This window comes from Grampus griseus (genome assembly GCF_964374135.1).
Source record: "Grampus griseus genome assembly, chromosome: 12".
NCBI lineage: Eukaryota > Metazoa > Chordata > Mammalia > Artiodactyla > Delphinidae > Grampus > Grampus griseus.
Genome location: NC_139006.1, coordinates 275,673 through 300,639, shown reverse-complemented (window position 1 = coordinate 300,639; position 24,967 = coordinate 275,673). Strand labels below are relative to the sequence as shown.

Below are 24,967 nucleotides of genomic sequence, written 5' to 3'. Positions count from 1 at the left end.
GGGCTGTGTTTCAGTTACCAGTGGGAGTCATTCCTGAGATGGTGACAGTTGTCCCCTGGGAGCTGGCCACGAGGTCCTTCTGCAGGTCAGGACTTTCAGCTGGCAGATCCGCGGGGCTGGGCCTCCCTCCAGCTTCCCAGCTCCACTGGGACCCAGGGCAGAGGCTAAGAGTGGGAAGGAACGCGCACAGCTCATCTCTGCTGCATTTGCTATGCCAGCGTCCCGAGGAACAGGATGGAAAGGACGTCCATTTGCAACAGAGAAATGAACCGGCACGTGGCACGCCCAAGGGAGCGCTGGACGGCTCGACTGGGGGGTCCTCAACACCCCTCACGGTGTGTACTTCATGGCTTCCATCTCAGAGGGGCCGGGAAGGGGTGGGAATGAGGAGACAGAGCCACAGAGGCCGAATTGGGTGGCAGCCCTGTGTGCTGAGGGCCTCGGACTTAATTCTGCAGGGAGCTACGAATGCCACTGCAGGCCGGCACTTCCGGGGGTGTAACCGAGGCCCAGCAGCACGGTTCCCGTCACCGTCAGGCCTGGGACGGGCTGAGCTCTAGCGGGCTGCCTGGCCCAGCAGTCAGTCTGCTTTTTCGCTGGTGACACTGGAGCCTGCCTTCCCCCAGCCCCACCTGCTTACGGGGTGCTGGCGGCTAGAAGGCGGTGAGAGGCTTGGGTCCCGCTGCTCATCAGCTTGGGGGTCAGGGACAGGCTTCTGTTCGAACTGGTGGGGAGGCCACCAGTTCACCTGTGTCAGCTTGGAGGAAGGCTGAGGTCTGGGAAGCGGCCACCACACACAGGAAGAGAAGGGTCTCGCATCCAGCCGCGCTGGAAGTCAGGCTCACTCTGGACTTTCAAACCCAATCCATCCCCCATTTTCTCTTCCTTCCTCCAGAGCACAGGTCAGCTGCTTGGTGCTGGGCTGCTGGTGCCCTCTGCAGCAGCAATCCTGATTCAGAACCTGAGCTTTCCTGGGTGTCTTCTCTGCTGGCTGCATGAAGACTGGTCTGGCTGCAGTGCCCCCACTGATAGAGGCCTGGCTCAGAATCCAGTCTCTCTGTTTGGGCACTTCCCTGGGGCAAGATCCACCGATGTCATGCTGGGGCTCTCAGATCTGGGCTTGTGATTCCAATCCTGTTAGCTATGAGGTATTTAAGATGATCTGCTGGGTCCTTGGTCACACCAGGAGCGCTGACAGAGGCTGGCCCGAAGAGGACTCCAGGTGGTTGCCTGGGAGCTTGAACCCACAGGCCAGGAAGGGCAAGTGTGCAGCCCCTGGAGGATGCCCAGCAGATGGGAAGCGCAGGCAGGGCCATCCCGTCTGACGGGGGCACCAGGAGCCCAAGAGGGACACGGGTCTGGGGATGGGCTGAGCAAGGCTGTACGAGGACGCGGGCTGGGTCCAAGGAGCCGGCCACAAGCACACGGGAGTCATCGGGCACGAGCTGAGCCACCAGGACACGAGCACACAGCAGGCTCCAACCCACTGTGGGCTGGATGCGGCAGGGGGCGGGGGTGTGTGTGTCACGGAACAGGAAGTAGAGAAAAGTCGCAGAAACACCGCACGGTGCGCCCTGTAAAACAGCTTGTCAGCAAGCCTGGAGAACCACCACCCCGGCCCGGGCTCCTGCCTCAGGTCAGAGCTGACAAGCTCCGTTCTGACCCCGGTGTGCTTGTCAGAAGTGGGGAATCCAAGTTCCACTGCAGTCGGGCCGGCACCGGGGACCAGCAGTCTGACGTGGTGCATGCCCTGCCCTTCGCTGACGGATCCAGCGTAGCCCACGGAAGGCTGCGTGTTTAAGCCTTGGCCAAGAGCGCTGCTACATCTGCTACGGGGCCTGCGTCTCTGTTCTTAGTCTGAGGGAGGGGTCAGGGTCAGAAGTGAAGGGGGTGATGAGTCAAGGTCCTAAGCATGGAGGGCAGCTTCGTGCCCGCACGAGCCAGGCCGGGGCTTAGACACAAAGCCGTGCCTTCAACCTGGGACCAAGTCGGGGTTGGCGGATCCAAGGGAACCCGTGCCTTTTCCCAAATGCTCAGACCCGGGCCCTGACCCCAGGTCACACGCGCCTGCAGGGCCTGCGAGGCTAATCCAAGTAGAGCCCCCCGGGGTGGGCTCTTTGTTAGTCAGCAGGTAACCAGTGACGCCTGCAGCCGGTCCCACCGTGACAGGAGGGAGCACATCACAACCAGCACATGAACGAACGTGCCGGGGAGAGAAACAGACACGGCTTGTTTATTAGAACGCAGGAAGGAGGCCTTCTTCCACGGAGCGCTGCTTCTCAGAGTCTGTATCAAGAGCAACACAAAGTTGAAAATCGTATTCCTGAGAAGAAGCAAAAAAGGTACAATTTTGCAAACAAACGTTAACGGGTGATTTCAACAACTGATAAAAAACTTTTTTTTTTTAAACAATAAAATTTCAAGTATTATTCCAGATGACACGGCAAACCCATAGCAGGTGGAAAGGGCAAGGACTTGTGGAAGCTCTCGGTGGGAAGAAGCTGCTACTGGCAGGCCGGGGCACCACCAGGGATGACCTGCACCCCAGGTCCCTGGGCCACCCCGGCCCCGGCCGCAGGGGAGGAGTGAAGAAGGCGGGACAGGTTGGCAGGGCTGCAGTTGTGCTGAGGAGCCCGGCGTGGCAGTGACCCAATCATGCCCTTGGAGCTGGGGTCCCTGGACGTCTGATGATTTTTCTTTTATAAACAGAAACATATGCTTATTCTTTCAAATATCATACTATCTCCCATTTTAGTCAACTTGTAAATTATAAGTTATATCATTTGTGCTACAGTTTGCGATATTTAAGTCGTATTAGGAGATGAGCACCAAACCCATGAAAGTGCACAGGTCAGCCGCTGTGTGCGCCCCAGCTGGAAACTTTGTTCCCTTCCCTCAAACAGCACAGCATTTCTGACAAATGCCCCTTCTTCTCCCAGGGCACTTTTCTTGAAGAGAGACGTCTGCTTTGACCATGGCTGTGCGAAAGGTACAGAGAGCAAAGCTTGTGGTCGTCTTCAACAGGAGGGGACGGCTGACAGCTCCTGCTCTGGCCCAGGGCTCTGGGCACCACTGGTAGGGGCTCTCGCCGAGAGGGTCTCACTCCACAAGAGAAAGGTCGCACCAGAGTGCCCGAAGCAGAGACCCCCGGCGTCCCCTGAGGGGCACTGTGAAATGCTCTTAAAGCGTCTGTATTCAGTATTTTCTGAGACACTGTCGTTGACCGGCAATACTCCCAACCATTGTGCTGCCTCCCTGGATGTTTAGTTCTTGAACCTCGTCTGTTCACAGATGTGATTGAATTTCCTGCAGGGAGACAACGGTGAAATACACAAGAGGGCATCAGAGACACATTCAACAAAGGAATTCTGAATTGCGCCTGGGGGAGCTACAGGAGAAGCAACCCTGTGCTTGGGGGTTTGCAAGGGCTTGTCTCTCATACCATCAAAGAAACTAGCCCCAAACGCAGCCTCTTTTCTCCTTTTTTAAATTTTAAAATGTAAGTGGAACATTTAGGTAATTCCCAGAGACTCAAAGCATCCCCAAGGCACTGCGGGTGACCTGGCGGGGCTGACGCCACCTCCTCTCCAAGAAGACGACTGTATCTTTGCTGCCCTGACCCAAGTGTTTACTGAGAAAGGTTAGCCTGTTACTGCTGAAATCTCTTTTCTTAGAATAAAATGGTCTCTTCCACACAGTTAATGCTCGCATACAAAGCAAGCCTTTTATTCCGCCAAATCACTCCCTCAGAGGCAGCCGCCTTTCCGGAGCCCTCATGATGACTCCTAAGCCAGGGGCGCTCTCTCAAGTACTTCCACTTGAGCCTCAAGTGGCTGTCTGGGGTTACAGTTGCCCCACACAGCATCCATCCTCAGGACTCATTTATGTGATTGCTTCCCTTACGGTTTGAAAGCGTAGGCGAGCCTGCTCCCATGGGCCACCGCGCGTGGCAGCGTGCACGTCAACGTGAACAGCCTCTAAAGACCCCATGGGACACTCCCAGTGAGAGCCTGCGAGCCATCACGGCACCAAAGGTAGACCCAGGTGCACGGCGGCGTGGCTCGGGATGGGAGTTCTCAGTGACCTCAGCCATGGATTCGGAAAGTGCTAAACCTTGAACGTGTGGGCTGGGGATGGCCGCCTGTGCGCTGGGCACATAGGGGTGGAGCAGGAGGTGAACGTTTGTATGCCAACGTTTCATGAAATGAGATAACAGAAAAGCAGAGTGTCTAAGTGATGATTTTTTATTGATATATACTATGTGACTTTATAAAAGCATGACAACTAAATTAGTTTATAAGTAGAGAGCTGACTAGTTCACGCACATCCCTAAAAGCTGCGATATCAACTTGGCCAAAACGCTTAAAGAAGAGCACCTTCCTGTAGGGAAAGTGTGGGTTTGCCCCTCTGCAGGGGACTCCTTCAGCCCCGGCCCGGCCCCCGCCCCCGTGCCGCACTCACATTGCGTGGTGGGCCTTCACCTGAGTGCGGCAGTTGCGGCCCCAGTAGCAATCAGGACGGGATGTTACGGCCACTAGGGAGAGAAAAAAGTGAACACGTGTGACACACATACCACACTCACAGACTCAGCCTAGTGAGTTTAAGCCAAGGCCAAAGAGACACTGCAGCTCAGACGCACAGCGCTTCGTCTCACTTCACAGCTCGTTTCCTTGCACTGTTCTCCAGGAATGGAAAAAAAGGTTCAGCTGAAAACCCAGGTTAGAAATGAGATGACTCCGGTTGCCCATAGGACGTTTTTTGGGCATCTTGTTTTAGCAACCTGCTTCAGAGACCCAGAGCCTGAGCAGGCACCAGGCAGGGACGGCCCTGAGACCCGCCCGTGTCCCTGGCCGACGCAGACGTCCGCTAAGAACACAGAGCAAAGGCCCACACAGGCTATCTAGCTATTGCAAAGGAGAGTAGGAGCCAATGCAAAGAGAACTGAGCTGTGGGCCAGGTGGGGGTAGGGGCAGGGGTCTCCTTACCCGGCAGCTCAGAAGCAGGGATGTTCTGCCGATACTGGTAGGTCAGCTCGCGGAAGCTCCGCAGGCCACAGCAGTAGCACAGCACGGTGTTCCCGGTGATTCTGTAATCTAGAAGGAACACAGCCTCTTACAAGCATGGCGGCAAAATAGACGCGGCCTTGCAAACTGCTGGGGGACCAGTGCATGATCCACAGACTGGCCGGAGACAAAGGGCTGGACGTTTGGAACACGAGAACAAAACCAACCTAGATACCAACTTACTTCCTTATGGCAAAATAATTCCACCTGGATTAAAAATTCAAATATTCAAAAACATCTAGAAAAGTACTAAGAGGAATGAATGTTCTTCTCTTGAGCTATTTCCAACTACAACATGAAAACCGAACGGCACAGAGGAAAGGATTTGTAAATGTGACTGCCGACAGTTTAAACATCACAATGGAAACACGTACAACAAAAACGAAATACTAATGAAATAGCAGAGAACGTATTTTCAGCACAAATGACAATGTGTTGTACCCTTAATTAACAAAGATATCACACAAATCCATACCTCCCAAGTTCAAATAGCCTAACATAAATATGGACCAAGGACACAGACAAGCAAATGGCCCGTAAAACAAAAAGATCTTCAATTTCATTAATAATCAAATATGGCAGATAAAACAATGATACCTCACCATTTGCCTCTTTCATATTTACAAGGCCTCGAAGGCAAACACGCAGCTGATGGGCTCAGGGGATGCTGGCCCTCAGGCCCCAGGCACACCTCAACCGTGCCTCCAGCAGCCCTGTTTATTATCCTAAGGGTACAACTGTTAAACCTACAGGACTGCATGCTTGGCAGCTTCAGTGTTGTTTCACACAGTGAAAAGCTGGAAACAACTGAAATATCCTTTGCTAACGAACTGGCTACATGAACGACGGTATCAGGATGCTAACTAACAATCACGGTATAGATCTTTAGTGACATAGGAAGGATCCAAGATATATTGGTGAGTGAATAGCTTATTAAAAGCATATCCGATAGGATTTCATTCATACAAATTATACACACACATGGGTACAGGTACTTGGAAGGGTGATCGTGAAAGTATTATCACTGGGTATATTTTTAGGCGATGGGATTTCTAGTGATTTTCACTTTATCCTTCAGACTTCCTTGTACCACTTACATTTTCTTTGTGAACCACGTCATTCTTACAAAAATAGCCATTAAAAAGCACAAGGACTTAAGACCCAACCACACAGAGCCGTCGCAGCAGAGAAAACCCAAGACATTCACTAGAATGTGTCCAAAAACAGCTTAGAAGGGTTCCCAGCAAACCTCTCAAGTCTTTCATAATAATTCATGTCTTAGGAAAAAAAAATCACTTGCTGATTTTTCTGCACCCTCCCTTAGTGACAAAAATTCACATTTCACAATGCACTGGGTGTCCCTGGGAGAGGGGGCGAGCCTTCACTGAGTCACCCACGCACTGAGGGACAGGCACCAAGGACCGCGAGGGTTTGGGAACAACAAGCCCCAGGACGTCAACGCTGACAAGCGGTAGGGCCAACACCTCTCCAGCTGTGCCCCTTCCCTCCCCTGTGCGAGAAAAGATTCCAGAATGTGTCATGTCGACTCAAACCCAACATAAAGAAAGAAACCCAAGAGTAGTAGGACCTTTGTGTGTGTCTGCCAGGGTGGGCGGAGGTCTCAGGTGTGAGCGTGGGAAGCCGACAAGCAGTACTGCCTGCGTGCGGCCTGGCGGGTGTGGCTGGTTCACCAGAGGCAGAGCTGCCCTGGAAAGCACCGCTGTCGGTGCGGGAGAGCAGGCACAACGCGGCTTACCAGACAGCAGGAACGCTCCCCTCTGTAGAGCCCCGAGGCTCTCGGTCAACATGTTTTTCCACGTCAAACCCCTGGTGGCCAGATAATTCTGTAACAGGGAAACGGGCAAGAGAAGAAACACAAGCTTGGAGAAAGAAACACTAAAATGGCAAAAAGGATTGACATTTCATAAAAGGCCCTGGAAGGTGGGTAAAGCCAACCACCTAAACGTGGTGGGCACTTGCAGAGGGCGAGCACTGCGTGCAGTTAGGGGGCCTGCTTCCAGGACCACAGCCTGGACGGCCCAGGTAGCCTCGCGGACCAGGAGGCCTGGGACAGACGTGGTATCACATCCACACACTACTGCACAAGATTTTTGTCCAAGGTGCTTCTTCTGAGTCTCAAAAGGCAGGCTAGCTTTACAACCTCGAGCGTAAGAGGTAACACACTCTCTCTGAAATTCTGCAAAGACATTCCTAGCACAGGAGCAGCGAGACACCTAACCTTGGCCGGAGTGGCCACAGTGCAGAACAGGCCCATGACCACATGACAAGGAAGCCAGGGTCTGGATCTGTGCTCTGCCCTCAAGACACGTGGAGCTGCTTGGCTCCTTCTGTGCAAACCTACAAGAAAGGCCCTGTGGACATCTAGCCTGAGTACCGCTGTGCTGAGGTGCCTGCCATTCACCCTGCGGCCGATGCCGCACATGATCCAGGTGAAGGCAAGGCTCCTGGCAAGAGACTGATGTGCACGTTAAGCACTGAAGTTCTAAAAGCCGGCTGCCCCCTGCAACGCGGGAAGAGAGCGAGGGGCAGTCCTGGTTCCACCCGAGGGCCGGCCGCGCCCTGCCCCACTCCGCGCAGACCAAGCAGGAGCTGGAACTGTGGGACACAATTCCTGTGGCTTCCTGTGTGGCGGGTGTGAAGGAATACCTATTTGGGGGGAATATAGGGATAAGCAGATACAGTGGCAGCACTAGTCAGAAGTGCAGGGTCATGAGGTCACTGGCGGGTCCTTGAAGGCCTCCCGCTGGTCTCGCCGCGCCTGTACCTTCAGGACATCCGACTCGTAGTTGTTGTTGCTCAGCACCCCGTCCAGACACCGGTCGCCCAGGTTGAGTTCTGTCAGGACGGAGGGAAGCAGTGTTATCTGTTTCATACACACTTTACGAAAGCACCATTCACCCAACAGTTAAGATAACCAAATTTCCTTCATTATGGAGTCTACAAAGAATAAAAAGTTCCATGACAAAATACAACTTCAAACAGAGAAAAAGTAAAAGGACTTCCATTCCACTCCCCCCAGAAACAGCCAGTCTGTGCAGCCCCTGGTCTGGGGTAGTGAAGTCCGGACACGATTTTTTAGTGGGGGTGGTCCTCGTGCATGACTCAGCGTCCCCCTCACTGACGCTCGCAAATCTACGCAGACCACCAGGGAAAGGGGCCAACTCATGGTGACCAACGTGGCCTCTCCCTCCTCGGGCACACGGCCAGCCCAGCACTGGCCTCAAGTGCACGAGAGAACAGGGGAAGGTGGCGGCGATCGACGGCAGGGCCAGCATTACCGCAGAACGGGGCCAGGCAGCCAAGGCAGCCGGTCCGGGCGCAGCCCCAGTACAGGTGGCAGAAGGGCTGCAGGCAGATGGCACCTGCGGACACAGAGCACAAGCACCGGTCACGCCATCCAGCGAGGAGAAGGCTCAAGGGACTGGTAAATAAATGACAAGCTCGATTTTCATAGTGATCCAAAGACTGTAAATTAAAGCACCATGTAGTTAATCTGTTAGACTTTAAAGTGACACCTTGGACCCGGGTTCAATCCCTAGTCAGGGATCTGCGGTCCAGAAAGCCACACAGTGAACAGAATAGAATGGAATAGAATAGAATAAAATGACACATTGGAGAACTACTGTGGGGACACACGTCAGATACAAGATCCAGAAAGAGAGCCCCCCGTGTGTGTAAACTTAGTGTATGACGGGGGCGGGGTTATCAACCGGTGGGAAAAGAGAGATTATTCAACGTGGTCCCGCAGAGACACCTGACGACGCAGGTGGAAACAGAGCTGCGCCCTTACTTCACACCACACAGAGAAGTCCACGACACTCTTGAAACCTGAGCTGGAAGGACACACAGGAGCGGCTCCGAGGTGGAGAGGGGCGCCGGGGAGACGGCGCACACCCACACCCTCACTCACACTGCTGGGGGGCGATGCGGGGGTCCCGCTCGCGCTCCGCCCTCCGGTCGGGCATGGGCTGGAAGCAGCAGGTGCATATGGCGTGGCTTCCTTGCAGGGCACACACGTAGTCCTGGGCTGTGGAACAGATAGGACGCTCAGGCTGGTGCCGCCAGCACACGGGCAGCAAGAGCGGCTCAGACCACACCTAGAGGGGCAGCTGTAAGGTATGCACGAGGACACAGACCTACAAGAAAACCCGGACAGAACTCAGGCCTATTTTCCTACAGCCAAGTGACGGTCTACCACTCAAACTAAGAAGTTTAAATAGATTGAAAAATGACCGAAGTTATCTCCTGGTGCAGTAGTTGTAGCAAGATTTCAAAGATCACATGAAGGTTTTTTACCATTTCCCATAAAGGAAGGACAGCCCAGAGAACAGTAAAGCGATTTCTCTAGTCCCTGCTGGCTGACCCTGGACCAGGAGCTGTGTCCACGTGGCCCGGCCCCCCGTCACTCACGCACCGCACGAGGCTCTGCCTGTGCACACTGCATTACGGTCCCAGTGGGGCCTTCCACACGCTGCCCCAGCCATCCCTACCTGAGGGGCCTACAAGGAAGCCCCCAAGAGCCATGGCACAGCATCGTGGAAGATGGTTAAGAACGCGGCTCTGGGTCGCAATCCTTAGGTCAGTGGCCTCTTGACAGGCTCAGGCTGACGGTGGCAGAGAGGCCAGGCCCTACAACGCAGGACCACAAACCACAGTCCACGTGTCCACCTTCCCTTTCTCGAGGGCACCTGGGGACCTGCCCACTGAAATGGGCATCGAACAGATAGCTCAGGGCGGCTCTGGTAACATCATGTCCTGTTGCTGGAAAGAGGCCAGTCCCTCACTGGAGGGGCCTGTGTGTGATGGTCCTTTTGGCTTTGGTGTGAGCACCACGGGGGATGCCGACTGCCCTGAGGTAGTGGGCTGGGCAGGGTGGGGAGTAAGTGTTAGAATCAGGACTGAATCCCTGGGTGTGTCCAGGAGCCGAGGCCCACAAATGAAGTTAATTATCGGGTTTCTTAGCTCCAAACAGGTTATGAGAAGCAACGAGCCATTCGAGCAGAGAGGAGCCCGCAGAAGTGCCACCCGCTTCCCGAATGGTCGGGACAGCATGGAAGGTGTGGCTGTCTCACCTGTCGTGATGCTGGCGGACGTCGATGGTGCATCCCCAGGGGCCTGCGGTGCCCCTGGCTCACTGCCGGGCCCTGGGCAGGGAAGGGGCCGCCCCGCCTGCCTGCGGTACTCGGGGCACTGTCTGCACACGATGTACGGCTGACTGCAAGGGAAGAAAACCCGGAGCTTGGAGGAAAGAGGAGACACCTGCTCTGGCCGTGTGTAAGGGTGGTGGCAACGACGGCCCAGCCCTGGTGACGGGACAAGACCCAGATACTCGCTCACCGGCCCTGTCCTGCCTGCATGCCTCAGCTCTGCACCAGGTGCTGCACCCAGTGTGTGCAGAAGGGAAGGATGGCTCGGCGCACATCCTGCACAGCAGCAGTCAGCAGGCTCTCCTCCCCGCCACCTCCCAGCCCCCCTTTCCCGCACGTTCCCAGAGCCCTCGGCCACTCCTGGGGTACTGAGATGTCTTCTCCCTGCCCCTCGCCCCACTGAGCCATCCCTGGGGGCAAAGCCACCCTGTCTCCACACTGGGCAGGACGCGCTCTCACAGGTTTGATGCCCGCCCAGTGCACACCCTTCCTTTTGTTAAAATCTGAGCAGAACACGCCAGGGCTGGATGCCGCTGTCAGCAGGGGCTTTCACCCAGCTGTACGCACTTCAGCTGAGCTTTCAAATCTGCAGATGGTAAAACAGAATCTGCAGGAAAGGGACGCACGGACTCTCCCCTCATCTCAGTCAGAGGACGCCTGCCCAAGCCTGCCACCAATGGGAAGGACAGGCGAGACCTGACTAGAAAATGCAGAAACACTGAAGACATTCAGCCTCATATGTAAGAAAAACATATAAATGGGAATAAGATAGCTGTTTGTCCCATTACTCTGAGCGTCGCAGGCATCACTGCTGTCCCTCTGCATACCCTGTGGGGCACCAACACCAGGACTCTCTGACAGGCATTTCATGACAGATGCCAGAAGTCCAGCAAGGCGTCCCCTCAGTGAGACTACTGACCTGAGCATCCTACTTCCACGTACTTATCTCCAAGAAATGACTGGACACGTGCACTGAACTGTAAATGCACGCCATGCACTGCAGCTTTGTTCGGAATTCAAAATATTACAAAGAAATGTTTTAAACGGCAAAAATATAAGTATGTACGACTACACGTATGTATGGCCAGATGAATACGTAATAAAATGTTCACACAAACCAAAAGTGATTTTTGGTTTTCTTTTTGCTTGACCATTATGTGCTAAATTTGGGGGAAAGAAACAAAGATAATAAACTGAGGAGCGGGGTAGCTGTTTTGTCTTTTTAAATTTTATGGCCTCAACACAAAAATTCATACCCTGGACTTCCAAGTCTGGAAACATCAACATTCTACAGCAGAGGGCTTCCCTGGTGGTGCAGTGGTTAAGAATCCGCCTGCCAATGCAGGGGACATGGGTTCGAGCCCTGGTTCGGGAAGATCCCACGTGCCGTGAAGCAACTAAGCCCGTGCGCCACAACTACTGAGCGTGCGCTCTAGAGCCCGCAAGCCACAAATACTGAGACTGCGTGCCACAACTACTGAAGCCTGCACTCTAGAGCCCGCGAGCCACAACTACTGAGGCCATGCGCCACAACTACTGAGGCTGCGCTCTACAGCCCTCAAGCCACAACTACTGAGCCCATGAGCCACAACTACTGAGCCTGTGCTCTAGAGCCTGTGAGCCACAACTACTGAACCCGTGGGCCTAGAGCCTGTGCTCCGCAACAAGAGAAGCCACCTCAATGAGATGCCCGCACACTGCAATGAAGAGTAGCCCCAGCTCGCCACAACTAGAGAATGCCTGTGTGCAGCAACGAAGACCCAACGCAGCCAAAAAATAAATAAAATAAATAAATTTATGAAAAAAAACCCAACATTCTACAGCAGATAAAATAAGGTCTCCTAGGGCTTCCCTGGTGGTGCAGTGGTTGAGAGTCCGCCTGTCGATGCAGGGGACACGGGTTCGTGCCCCGGTCCGGGAAGATCCCACATGCCGCGGAGCGGCTGGGCCCGTGAGCCATGGCCGCTGAGCCTGCGCCTCCGGAGCCTGTGCTCCGCAACGGGAGAGGCCACAGCAGTGAGAGGCCCGCGTACCGCAAAAAAAAAAAAAAAAAATGTCTCCTAGGATTGCACCTTCTGCCAGGTGACTGTGGCTTTTCTACAATAACATCCTAACAGATGATAAATACTGCAACTTACGGTGCAGGACATATGATCGCTAGACAAGCTACAGAGAGCGAGTGTGCTTCTGCAGAGCCTGTCTCAGCCTGTGAATCAAGGCACTTGATGATGACTCAGCAAACAAAAGGGTGTCCCTTACTGTGGTGATCCTCTCACAGTAATTAAGCCAAAGCACTATGCTGTCCACCCTGAACTTACACAGTGCGGTATGTTAGTTATATCGTAATAAACTAGAAAAAATATACAGATAAGCAACAAAATAATAGAATAAATATTCCACATATACCAAAAAAAAGGGGCTGTCGCAGGAGGCAGGGCCGTGAGCAAGCCTCACCACAGTCACCTCGGCCACAGCGTCGCACCTCAGCAGCGGCCCAGACCAGCAGGTCCTGGGGAGCAGTCAGACCCGCCCCGCCCCCACGAGGCTCACCTGACATCCGAGGACTCGCTGTCCACGTCCGACAGCTCCAGCAGGTCCTCGGAGCTCCCCTCCTCGTCAGAGAAGGCCCTCCTGACCTTGGGCTGCAGCATGTCCTGCGTGATCCTGTTCCTGGCGGCCATGCTGCGCATGTCCTCCTCGCTGCGCCTCTTGTCCGGGTGCTGCAGCAGATATGCCTCCACCAGGTTGTTGAGGATGTGGTTTTTACAGATCCGCTCCACTGGACAGCGGCAGGTGGGGCACAGGGCAGAGCGCTCCATCCAGCCCGAGTAGCAGGCAGCGCAGAAGGTGTGCATACAGGGCTGCAGGCTGAGGGCACAGGACGGGCACTGGGTGTGAGAAGCAGGGACCCAGAGTCATGCTGCCTCTTTCCCCGAAGGAGGACGTGGCCCTGCTCAGACTGAGGTTCGGGTAAAAACAGAAGAATGGGCCAACTGCCCGCCGCCTCCCGCCGCCCGATCTTTCGACTCCGCAGGGCCTCAGGCCTGTGCTCTGGGGCGCCCCACCCACGCCGTGGTGGGGCCTGTGGCTGGCGGGGCTGCACCTCGGCTCACGCAGGGGCACGCCGCCTGCCTTCCACGACCCTCCTGAGAAGCAGTCCCTGCGCAAAAACACGGCGTTCGGCTACAACTGCTTCATCTGTGCGCTTGCCAGCTACAAGAGACCGGGGCCACGCGGTGATCTGTGCTCCAGGAGGGCCAGGGACCACTGGGGGCCAGGGCCACCAGGAACGGGAAGAGCGGAGACACTGGGTGTGGGTGGCAAAGACCCGCGTTTATGCCGAACTGCGGACAAATTCTTAAGTTCCCACAGAGAAGCAAAGAGAGATCTTTGTTCTGGCACCTTCGCTCCACCTTAACTACCGTGTTTCCTTAACCACGAGATGCTGGCCACTCGGTACAGCTCCCCTGCTCTAGCTGAGGTGGACCTGGCGTCACTGAGGTCAGAGCCACTGCACGCGTCTCGCGGGCTCCTGTGCAGCGTCAGTCACCGGGCCCGGCTTTCAGCTCGTCAGCCGCACAAGGAGAATGGCTACGGTAACCTCGGCGGGCCTGACGCAGAGGCCAGCCCCGTCTGCAGCCCCGTGGGCCCTGCGGGCGCACCTCACAGTCGTGCAGCAGGTCCTGGGCCTGACGCAGAGGCCAGCCCCGTCTGCGGCCCCGCGGGCCCTGCGCGCGCACCTCACACAGTCGTGCAGCAGGTCCTGGCAGATGATGCACGTGAGAGTCTCCTCCATCTTGTCTGGCTTCACGGTCGCAGCTCTGACGTCGAGGGTACTGTGGGGGTCTCCGCCCGGGTCCGTGACCAGGGGCAGGTTCAGGGCGGGCTCCCCATCTGCAAGGGAAAGGGACACGTTCTCAACATCATGACCATGGAGGAAGTGCACTCCATCTCTTGGTTTTACAGATGTCTTAACCTGTGGACAGGAGACCCAGTCCTCCCTGTATTTTTTTTTTAATCTTTAAATTTTACTTATTTATTTACTAGCCACGCTGCGGGGCATGTGAGATCTTAGTTCAGGGATCGAACCCACGCCAGGGTTCGAACCCACGCCCCCTGCAATGGAAGCTCGGAGTTGTAACCACTGGACCACCAGGGAAGTCCCCTCACTGTATTTGTTTTTTTAACATCTTTATTGGAGCATAATTGCTTTACAATGGTGTGTTAGTTTCTGCTTTATAACAAAGTGAATCAGCTACATGTATACATACAACCCCGTATCTCCTCCCTCCTGCTTCTCCCTCCAACCCTCCCTATTCCATCCCTCTAGGTGGTCACAAAGCACTGAGCTGATCTCCCTGTGCTATGCGGCTGCTTCCCACTAGCTATTTTACATTTGGTAGTGTATATACGTCCATGCCACTCTCTCACTTCGTTCCAGCTTACCCTTCTCCCTCCCCGTGTCCTCAAGTCCATTCTCTAAGTCTGCATCTTTATTCCTGTCCCGCCCCTAGGTTCTTCAGAACTTTTTTTTTTTTTTAAGATTCCATATATATGTGTTAGCATATGGTATTCATTTTTCCCTTTCTGACTTACTTCACTCTGTATGACAGACTCTAGGTCCATCCACCTCACTACAAATAACTCAATTTCGTTTCTTTTTATGGCTGAGAAATATTCCATTGTATATATGTGCCACATCTTCTTTATTCATCTGTCGATGGACACTTAGGATGCTCCCATGTCCTGGCTATTGTAAACAGAGCTGCAGTGAACATTTTGGTACATGACTCTTTTTGAATTACGGTTTTCTCAGGGTATATGCCCAGTAGAGGGATTGCTAGGTCGTATGGTAGTTCTATTTGTAGTTTTTTAAGGAACCTCCATACTGTTCTCCATAGTGTCTGTATCAATTCACATTCCCACCAGCAGTGTAGGAGGGCTCCTTTTCTCCACACCCTCTCCAGCATTTATTGTTTGTACATTTTTTGATGATGGCCATTCCCTCACTGTATTTTAAAGGGCATTTTTACAAAGGTTCAAAGTAAGTCTCATAATCCAGTATGTTTAAGTTTTGCTTTATAATAGTTAACAGCATAAAAAAGACACTCAGGATACACGGGTGAGAGATAAAGGCCAGGTATCAAATAGCATTTGTGTGTAAAGTCATTTTTGTTTAAACAAACAAAAAATGTGACCCATATGCACAAAGGAAAGTGCTGGAAAATACAGACCCTCAAATGTTACCAGGAGCTTAAATTTTTTTTTTTCTGCCAGTGTGTTTTACTTTTTTTATAATCAGAGATTAAATTTATTTTTAATTAAAAAAATACTTACAATTTAAAAAGTCAAATATTTAAAAGAAAACCAAAGCAGCAGCCCTCTGCTCCAGCCTGTCCTCAGCTTCACCCTCCCTCCTTTGGGGAAACAACTTTCCTGTCTTCTGTTTCTTCTGGTCCGGACCTCTGTGTTTCTGAATTGTCATGCTACGTTTAGGCTGATGGATTTTAGACATCATCTCCTGACATCCATTAAAGCAGAGAAGGACTCTGCCCCTCTGGGTCTCCTTCCCAATATTATTCTAACACAATTATTTGTTCAGTATATTGTATTTATATTATTATGCTTAAATATTCACTGCTCACACAGTATAATTTTCTTCCTTATACAATTTTTCATTTCTCATAGAGTTAAAAGTGGCTCCATTTTCATACTTATGTTTTTGTACCTGTTGCTGACTCACCCCACACCTCCCCAGGCCAATCAACTCAATTTTCCACTCAATACATCAGATAATGCAGTTTCTTTCCGAGGCCCTCCCTCCTGTCACACTGCCCCAATCCAGGGGAAGCTCTCAGGCCTGCCTCACAGCTACTGTCCTCCCAACAACATTCCCAAAAGTTTTTACAATCTTTTTAACTTTGACTTTTAAAGTATAGATTTTTCTCAAAATCACCTTTAACGTGAAGGTTCAAACTATCACTTAAAGATAATATACTCTTAAAAACTGGCTGCTGTATCAGAACAGAGCTGCAACCCCAGACTGTGGTCTCCAGACCAAGAGCATATCCTGACAGTAAACACAGTTCAATCCCGACGGTGCAGACAGGAAAGAAAAGGCCCAGATTGCCATCTGGAAGATGCTGAGGTACCACAGGTGTCAGCTGAAGACAGGGTCCTCCGACTTCTGCAGATGGTGGGGCCCCAACAGGCTCAGATGGGACGGTGCTGCCGGGGCGCCAAGGCTACACGCAACCACTGGACTCTGACCTGCTTTTACTCTCTTCTTAACGGGCTCCAAGTCCTCCTGGTCCTTGGGTTCCGACAGAGAAAAGGACGCCCCCTCTCTTGCTGGGAGAGCCAAAGGGAAGATGACGACTTCATCACTTGCCACAGATGGACCACACCCTTTTGGGGAGACGTCTGCACCTCTCGAGCCTGTGAGAGGGACAAACAAGAGACATCCTGATTCACCTGCCTCAGAAGAAGAGACAGCAGTTCAAAGCGTCACTGATTCAAACCAGGCGCAGGTAATCCAAGATGTCGTTAAAAAACAAACAAACGGAAGGGTTCACTTTGTGTGATTTTTACAGTATATGAATTATAACCTGTGAAGAATACCACAGTATTGTAGTCCCTGGCCTTCAGCCTGTCTCTTGGGGATGGAACAAGACATTTACTCCTACAGAAATCTTACTACTGACAGCCTGATGCCTGACACCACCTCTGAACTCCTCCGTGGCTTGTCTGTCTCCGTAACAATGCAAGGCAGGATTAGTGAACAAAGGGCAACGCAGCTACCACCCTGAGATCCCCATCTCACCGGAGCTGGAGGGAGGCCCTCGTCCTGCAGAGGTGGGCTCCATGGAAGAGGTAGAGGCCATGGGGAAGAGGTCCGATGTGGACGTTGATGGCTGTGGTTCCTCAAAGCACACCTGAGTGGCGGGTGGCGATGGCAGGACCTGGGGATCCTGGGGGTCGTCGCCTCGCCCTGCACCTGAGGTATCTTTGGTCACGTGGAACACGTTTTCTTTATTAGCTTCTGTAAGCACAAAGAAGCAGGAGCATAACACAGTCGGGGCGCAGGGGGAGCCGCTGCGTCAGGAATACATTCCAGCGGATGAAGAGTCAACGCATGCACCCGCTCCTTTGCGAAAATCTCACTTACCGAAGGAGTCTTGCGTTACGCCTTGCTTTTCATGGAAGGATTCGTAGAGGTATGCCACATCTGAAGGAAATTAATCGAACCGGAGTGGCGTTTGCCACACATCAAGAGAGCCCATCTTTCTCTTCTGCTCCCTCCCATCACCTCACGGTCACTTTGCCCTTGTTGACTAGTTCGACTTATCAGCTAGTAACCACATCCCCCGGTTTAAGGGATTTTTAAAGCAAGTGATCCAAAACATCTGAACCAAACTTAAAATAAATAAGCCTCAGAAAACCATCCGGCGTCAGGAGGCAGACTAAGGCAAGCAAAGCGATGAGGAGGAGTGAGCCTGTGTCTTGTCATTTCAAACCACCAGGACCGGACACAAGATCCTTCCCTGTGGCCAGGGGCTGGCTTTGACTGCTGAGGACAGTCTAGGGGATACCCGCCCTCTTCTTCCTATTTCCGGGGTAACCTTCGAAGAACTCCCCTAACTCTCCCTGTCCTGCATCATTCTTCTCCCGCCAACACAGGCGCAGATGCTCAGAGCTGGAAAAGCCCTCACGGAATATCCCATCTAACCTTTGCTGTTTCCCGTAAAGCCTCCCAAAGCAGAGCTGTCTGTGGCCTCCAGCCCCCATTCTAGGCCTTATTCTCCTCACTCAGGTGCCCTCCTCACCGCCCCCCCGCACCCCGTCTCCCTGGCTACCATATCGAGACCGTGGCTCATGGCCACAGTGGCATTTCTTAAGAATGGCTGGGGCTCAGTCCACGAGGTCAACACTCCCATTCTTCAACAGACGCTACCCACACCAAGAATGTACATGAACGAAAAAGGGGACGCAGCTAGCACTAACATTCCTTCAGGAAATGCCTGCTTCAACAGCCTCTTCCCACAATGCTTCCCTGCTGTGGCAGGTCCCTGCTGCACCACCCATGAGTCCAGCCCAGGAACCGCCCCTCCCTTACTGTGTTCTGGCTCATTCTTCCTGTACACCAAGTAGATGACGTCCCCAGTCTGTAAAGGGCAAGTCTGCTTCTTAACAACCTTCAGCTTGTTAATTACTGTTCCGTTGGTGCTGTAGGGACAACAAAAATCCAATTTATCCTACTTAAAACAACTCGGAGTTAAAATTTTCCTTTTCTACAGCCAGTAGGAAAGCAGTTCAATACTACCACTTTGCAAATGACAGAACACTCATAGGAATGATGTAAATACTCGTGCCACCTTACAATTCTCTTGAGAAGAACCTTGCCTGTTGCCCCCTCACTCACAGCCCAATGGTGTGTCAAGTGTTTTAACGCCTCCGCTGTGCCAGCCCCACGTTCTCCTCCTGGTGGAGCCCTGGACGCCCACCAGCAGCACGTGCTCTGATTCCCAGCTTCTCTCTTGCTTCTGCACCACGCTCTGTCGACAGGCCTAACCCTGCTCCGGCAGCCGCAGCCCAGCTCAGTTCACTCCTCACATGAGCACTGACCCTCCTACGACATGGGCTCTGGGCAAAAGCAAATCGACGCAGGGCTACCGAGCAGAAGATAGCGCGGTCCCTGCTGCTGGGAAGTCACTCCAGTTAATCAGGGACCACAGTGCCTGATGGGAAGGCACGGCCAGGAGACACCAGGACCTCGGTCAGGCGGGACAGGAGGCACCTCCCTGAGGAGCGGCTCCCGCAGGCAAGGGGAAGAGCGCACCGGACAAAAGCCAAACTCGGCAACTGAGCAAGCCCTCCCCGCCCCTTTCCAATTTCAGGCACTCAGTCCACATGGGCCCCAACTCCACGGCCCCACTCCTAAGGCCCCCAGTGCTGAAGACGCGTCGTCACCTTCCCCTCTGAGCAGACTGCCACTACTTTAGACTTCTGTAAAGGGCCAGGCAGGAAATAGTTCAGGCTGCGCGGTCAGGCTGTCTCCGTCCCAACTCCTGCAACCAACAGGTGGCAGGTCCCTGGAGGGCTGGGCTGCCTTCCCAGTAAAGCCCCACTTACAGAGACCAGCAGAGCTGCTGCAGCACTGCCGCGGCCTCTGCTGCCAGGCTCTCCCCACGACCTATCCTCAAGCTCTTTCTAACCCAGAAGTCTGATTTCACTTTTCCGTTTAAACCCCTCGGTGTCTCTTCACTGCTCTCAGGCTAACGTCCAGTCTCTCCAGCGTGGACGTCGGGGTCTTCCTGATTGCACCTCAGGGCCTCTGCACCTGCGGCTCCTCCCACCTGGAACACCCCTGCCCCTCCAGCCACCTTGGCCAAGGAAGGCAGCAGCCTCTAGAAGCTGGAAAGGACAGAGGATGGCTTCTCCCCTAGAGCCCCCATAAGGAGCTGACGCCAATGAGACCTGAGATGGACTTTGACCACCCAGGCCTATAAGATCACAGATTTGTGCTGTTTTAGCCACTGAGCCTGTGGTAATCGTTACAGCAGCCTTGGGAAGCACATACTATCCTGTGGCCAGGGTGGGAGAGCCAGGGCCTGAGGCAGAAAGAAGACTCTGGAACCAGCACTGTTACTGTACATTGTGCTGAGAAATACAGGACTTGACCTGCTACCTATCAGAGGAGGAAAAGCAGCATCCGTTCTTCCTAATAAAACCAAATTCCTGGTCTTCTATCCCTCAAACTGCTACTTACCAAAGAATCTCATAGCACTTGACCTTCACAACAATAAAAAAAATCACCTTGTGGGAAAGGCGTGTTCTCAACACACTGCTGGATGGCCGTCCGCCACTCACACCTTCCACCCAGCATTCCTTCCCATAAACTTACACCAGGAAAATCATCAGACATGAATGGAAAGAGTTTTGGAGGAGAGTCACTGCAGGGTCATTTATAATAAGAAAAAGTCAAAATAATAACTTTCCATCAGTAAGGAAGCTGACAAGTTATTATATAATAATGAAAAAGACGAGATGGACCTAGACATACGGACGTGATGAGCACTCTGCAAACATTCCAAGTAAAACAGATACACAGTATAACAGTATAATCTCATTAATACAAAATAAATATGTATGTATTGTGTGGGTGAGTGGAATTTTGGAAAGCTTTTCACTTTCATGTACTACTTATGTGGTATAATAATAATAATAAAAAAAAAGAAAGACTTCTTGATTTGGGGAAGTCTAACTTGAATAGGTTTGCAAGAACCCAAAATGTATCACTGCCTTTTAAGTCTTATTTCTGAGCTATTTTTGCTTTAACCTGAATACATTTAAGAACGGTCACAGACACCAAAGTGTCACTAAGTAGCCCATCCTGGAAACCAGAAAATACATCTTCCAATACCCGGAGACCCTATCGGACTACTGAGCTATAGAAAGCAGGCCCTTGTCTCTTCTCTGCACTCACTGGCTTCAAGTCGGCTTCCTGAAGCTACAAGAGGAAAGAAGTTCAGAAAGAGCTTACCTGGTATCTTCCAGCGACACCTGACCAGATTTTTCATCCACTATAATTTTACAGTGATCTCCAGAGACCAGTTTATTGCCGGGGAATGAAAGGTCACAACCTAAAACAGTGAGGGGGGCGTGCTGGATACGACCGTGGGTACCGGGCATAATACCGCCCTTTGCTTAAACAAAGCATGCGGCTGGAAGTCAAGACCCATGTTGTACCCACTTACGGAGACAGCACTTAATCAAATACAAAGAAACTTTTAAAAAAGCATTTAAGTGTTAATCCAAAGTAAGGGACAGGGACTATGTCTTGAACCTTTCTGACTCCTCCTTACCTAGAGGATATGCGCCATCAACACCTCCAGCTACACATCAGCTGCTTCTTGGTGACATTTTTACAATATGCACGCATATGCAGATAGCCTGATAAGTATTACAGAACTTTAAAAAAACTATGGGGCTTATTAAATATCTTCAGTATCTTAGTCCTTAATTTCTTCTGTGTAACCTAAGGTTTCATAAATCATCACAAAATTAAAGCAATGACAGAGTCACAGAAAATATGAATGAGTAAATTATCATAGGCACATGTAAACGTTTAAGAAAATTTAAAACAGAAGGGGGATGCATCTATAGCTCAATACAATTGTATTCCTCAATCAAATCCAAGAGGATTTGATTTACAATTTCCTCATCAAATCCAAGAGGAAAACCCTCAAATACTTTGTTCTCTCCTTAAATCAAAAGAATAAAAGCGGGCTTCCCTGGTGGCGCAGTGGTTGAGAGTCCGCCTGCCGTTGCAGGAGACATGGGTTCATGCCCTGGTCCGGGAAGATCCCACATGCCGCGGAGCGGCTGGGCCTGTGAGCCATGGCCGCTCAGCCTGCGCATCCGGAGCCTGTGCTCCGCAACGGGAGAGGCCACAACAGTGAGAGGCCCGCGTACGGCAAAAAAAAAAAAAAAAAAGAATAAAAGCTTTCAGGAGTGTTTTAATACTGAGTCACTAATCTCCTTATAACAGGTTTGCACCATAGCTACTAAGGTTTATAGTACCTTTATTTTATTTTGGGCCGCGCCCCGCAGCTTGCAGGATCTTAGTTACCTGACCGGGGATTGAACCCACGCCCTCGGCAGTGAAAGTGCAAAGTCCTAACCACTGGACCGCCAGGTAATTCCCTACCTAGGGAAATAAATAAAATAAATAAATAAAATAAAAATAAATCTTTATTTTTTAATAACCAAACGTGGGAAGCAGTACTGGTACCCGTCAACTGGTGGTGAATTAATAAACACACTGCAGAACATCACCCAGCAACAAAAAGGAACAAACTACTGATATATGTAACTGCCAAGGATGAACCTCAAAAGCACCAACCAAGGGAAGGCAGTCAGACCCAAAGACTGTGCTGCAATACAGTGTGATTCCCCTTAGACGGCATTCTTAGATGGTCTCCTTGCAGTCCCAGACCCAGGCTGGTCACCAGGCTTTGTCACCGGAGTGGGGTTTTACTAGGCTTCTCCACACCTGAACATCTGCATTCCAACTGAGAACTGAAATACCTTTGCTAAAGTTCTACTATTGGTATTTGCCCTGCTTGTCGTTCAGTTGGTTACTCTCTCCATGGTTGGTACACATCTCTGCCACTCCCCGAGAATGGGAAGCTCTTTGGGAAGGCGAGAACCCCTGCATCCTTCCACACACGTCAACTCAGCTCTCCCTTTTCCTCAAAATAAGGCCTTGTATATAGCAGGCGTGCAATAGTTTTAAAATAAATCTAGTTCTACAACCTGAGACCCTATCCCCCAAAGTGACTGTATTTAGAAAGAAGGCCTGTAAATGATAAAAGTTAAATGACATCATTAGGGTGGGGCCTTAATCTGATAGGGCTGAGGCATTTATAAGAGGGAGACGCCAAAGATCTCTTGGTCCAGCAGGCCAGGACACAGCGAGAAGGCAGCTGCCTGCAATCCAGGAAGAGGGTTCTCACCAGGAAACAAACTGACTGTCACCGTGGTCTTGGACTTCCTAGACTCCAGAACTGTGAGAAATATACTTCTGCTGTTTAAGCTTCGTGATCTGTGGTATTTTGTTATGGCAGCCCAGGCAAACTACGTTTTGCTGGGAAGGTTAATATATTCAAGGAAAGGACTTCCATTAAGAGTCAACTCAACAACACATTTTTGCTCCTTGTATTAGCATGTCAAATGATACTACAGTGTTGTGTTATAACAACAATGGCTAACATTAAGTGCTAACTCTTAGGCAGGCTCCTTCTAAGCACTTCACTCACGATCTCCTTTAATCTTCACAGTGACCCCATGAAGTAGCTACAAAGGCACCAGAAGGTAAATTGGCCCAAAGCAGGTTATGCGGTGGTGGTGATGCTGGTGGCCTAGGGGGCATGAGGGTGGTGGTCTCCAGGCTTCTGCTCTTCACCAAACTTCCATTCACACCAAGTAAAGACAATACATCTTGAAAAGTTTCTAATGATATGTAAATACTTTTAAAGTTGTAAAAACAACAAAAAAAAATTAACTTGATATTGGGATTTAAGACTGTCTCCCCAAAAAACCCCAACCAAAAACAGGTACAGGTGCATGATGATGGGTAAAATGAAATCAAAGAACATTTGCTTTTAAACACTAATCTTTCTCATTATCTCTTGCTTAAAGTATAAAGTCAGTGTGACAACTTATTAATTTGCAGAAAAACGAAATATTTTTGTTGGCCTGATCAGTGCACTTCACTCCCAGTAGGAAAGCTACAAGGGAGGTTAAATCACCAGATGGCCGCTAGGAGTTTAGACGCAGCAAGCGGGGGTGGGGGGGGCTCTTCCTCTCACTAGTTACAGGACTTTCTTCAAGGCCGTAGCTTCCCACGTTCATTACATCAACAAATATTTGAGCAGCTCTATTCTAGGAGCTGGGACTTGAGATCTTTTTTTTTAAATGTAGCTGCCTACGGCTATAAATTTCCCTCTGAGCACTGCTTACCTGCATCCTCTAAGTTTTGGTACATTAAATTTTTATTTATCTCAAAGTATTTTCTAATTTCCCCTTTGATTTCCTCTTAGACCCACTGGTGGGTTAAGAGTGTTATTTAATTTCCACATATCTGTGGATTTTCCGGTGTTCCTTCTGCTAACTTATTTCTAATTTCACTCCATTAAGGTCAGAGAAGATGCTTTGGGTAGTAATACCCTTGAGAAAACCGTATTCCAGGAGATAAATTATTGCACCTACTTCATAACGTTGCAGTGAAAATTAAATAACCTGCATGAAACACGCAGAAGTAACTGGGCCGACCAATACGTGAATAAACGGCAGCTGTTACACGACGGCCCATTCCCCCGGAAAAACCGGGCAGCAGAACGCGCCGCGCCCAGGAGCCTCCCACAGCCCAGTGGGCCCGGTCTCGCCCAGCCCCCGCCCCCAGGTCCCGGCTCCAGTCCCCCAGCACTCGGACCCCGTCGCCCGCCCCCATCCCGGGTCCCCGGTCCCCACCCCCGTGCCCGGACCCGTCCCCGGCTCGCCCCCAGTCCGTCCCACGTCCCCCATGCCCGCTCCCCGCCCCGCACCTCTTCTCCGCCCGATGGTCCACTCCCGTTTCCTCAGGAGGACGTCCGGCTCGCCCTCCTCGGCGCCCAGGCGGAGAAGTCTCCCCCACGGCTGCTGCGGCGGCGGCTGCTCGCCTTCCCCCGGCCGCTCCATCGGCTTCACATCTGACGAGACCCGGAAACGTCGGGTGAGACCCGGCCCGCGAAGGCAGAGGCTGCGGCCCGCCGCTCCTCCTCGGCGCCCGCGCCACGCCGCCGCGGCCCGCGCCGCCAGCCCCCCACCCGGGTCCCGACGGCCGCCCGCGCCCGCCGCCCTCTTACCCCCCGCCCCGCGCCGAACCCGGAACCGGCCGCGCGGCCGCCGCCGCCGCTGTCAACGGACATCTCGGATCCCTCAGCTGATCCGTGAGGCGGGGCCAGCGGCGTCCGGGCCCTGCGATTGGCTGGTGGTGGCAACCACCGAGCGCGGCGGCTAGAGCGGAACCTGGCGGACTGCCTTCGAGAGTGGACGCGTGGAGGCGAGCAGAGCGTGCGCAGACTGGAGGCTGCGGGCCTGGACGCCCTCTTTGATGCTGGCCGGGACGATTTGGTGTTCCAGGATCTCGGAAGTAGCTGCGGTCAGCGCCATGTTAAGTCGGGGCAAAAGGGA

General features: G+C 52.2%; 1 protein-coding gene across 5 annotated transcripts; it reads right to left on the bottom strand.

The window, feature by feature from the left end:
* CHFR (checkpoint with forkhead and ring finger domains) lies at positions 1-24,734 on the bottom strand. Of its 5 annotated transcripts, none has more exons than XM_082667167.1 (17): positions 24,640-24,734; positions 24,340-24,483; positions 20,775-20,874; positions 18,348-18,457; positions 17,400-17,459; positions 17,055-17,273; positions 16,502-16,669; positions 13,972-14,125; positions 12,782-13,099; positions 10,157-10,299; positions 8,995-9,111; positions 8,363-8,446; positions 7,849-7,919; positions 6,820-6,907; positions 4,986-5,093; positions 4,462-4,534; positions 1-3,306 (listed from the first exon to the last, which is right to left on the bottom strand). In XM_082667167.1, exons 2-17 carry the CDS (start codon positions 24,470-24,472, stop codon positions 3,264-3,266), a joined length of 1,989 nt encoding a protein of 662 aa, XP_082523293.1. In that variant the 5' UTR covers positions 24,473-24,483; positions 24,640-24,734; the 3' UTR covers positions 1-3,263. The 5 variants fall into 5 exon arrangements, with proteins under 5 accessions (XP_082523293.1, XP_082523294.1, XP_082523295.1 ...); XM_082667168.1 differs by having other exon boundaries at positions 24,659-24,708; XM_082667169.1 differs by lacking the exon at positions 20,775-20,874 and having other exon boundaries at positions 24,659-24,708.
* Between the last annotated feature and the right edge of the window lie 233 nt (positions 24,735-24,967).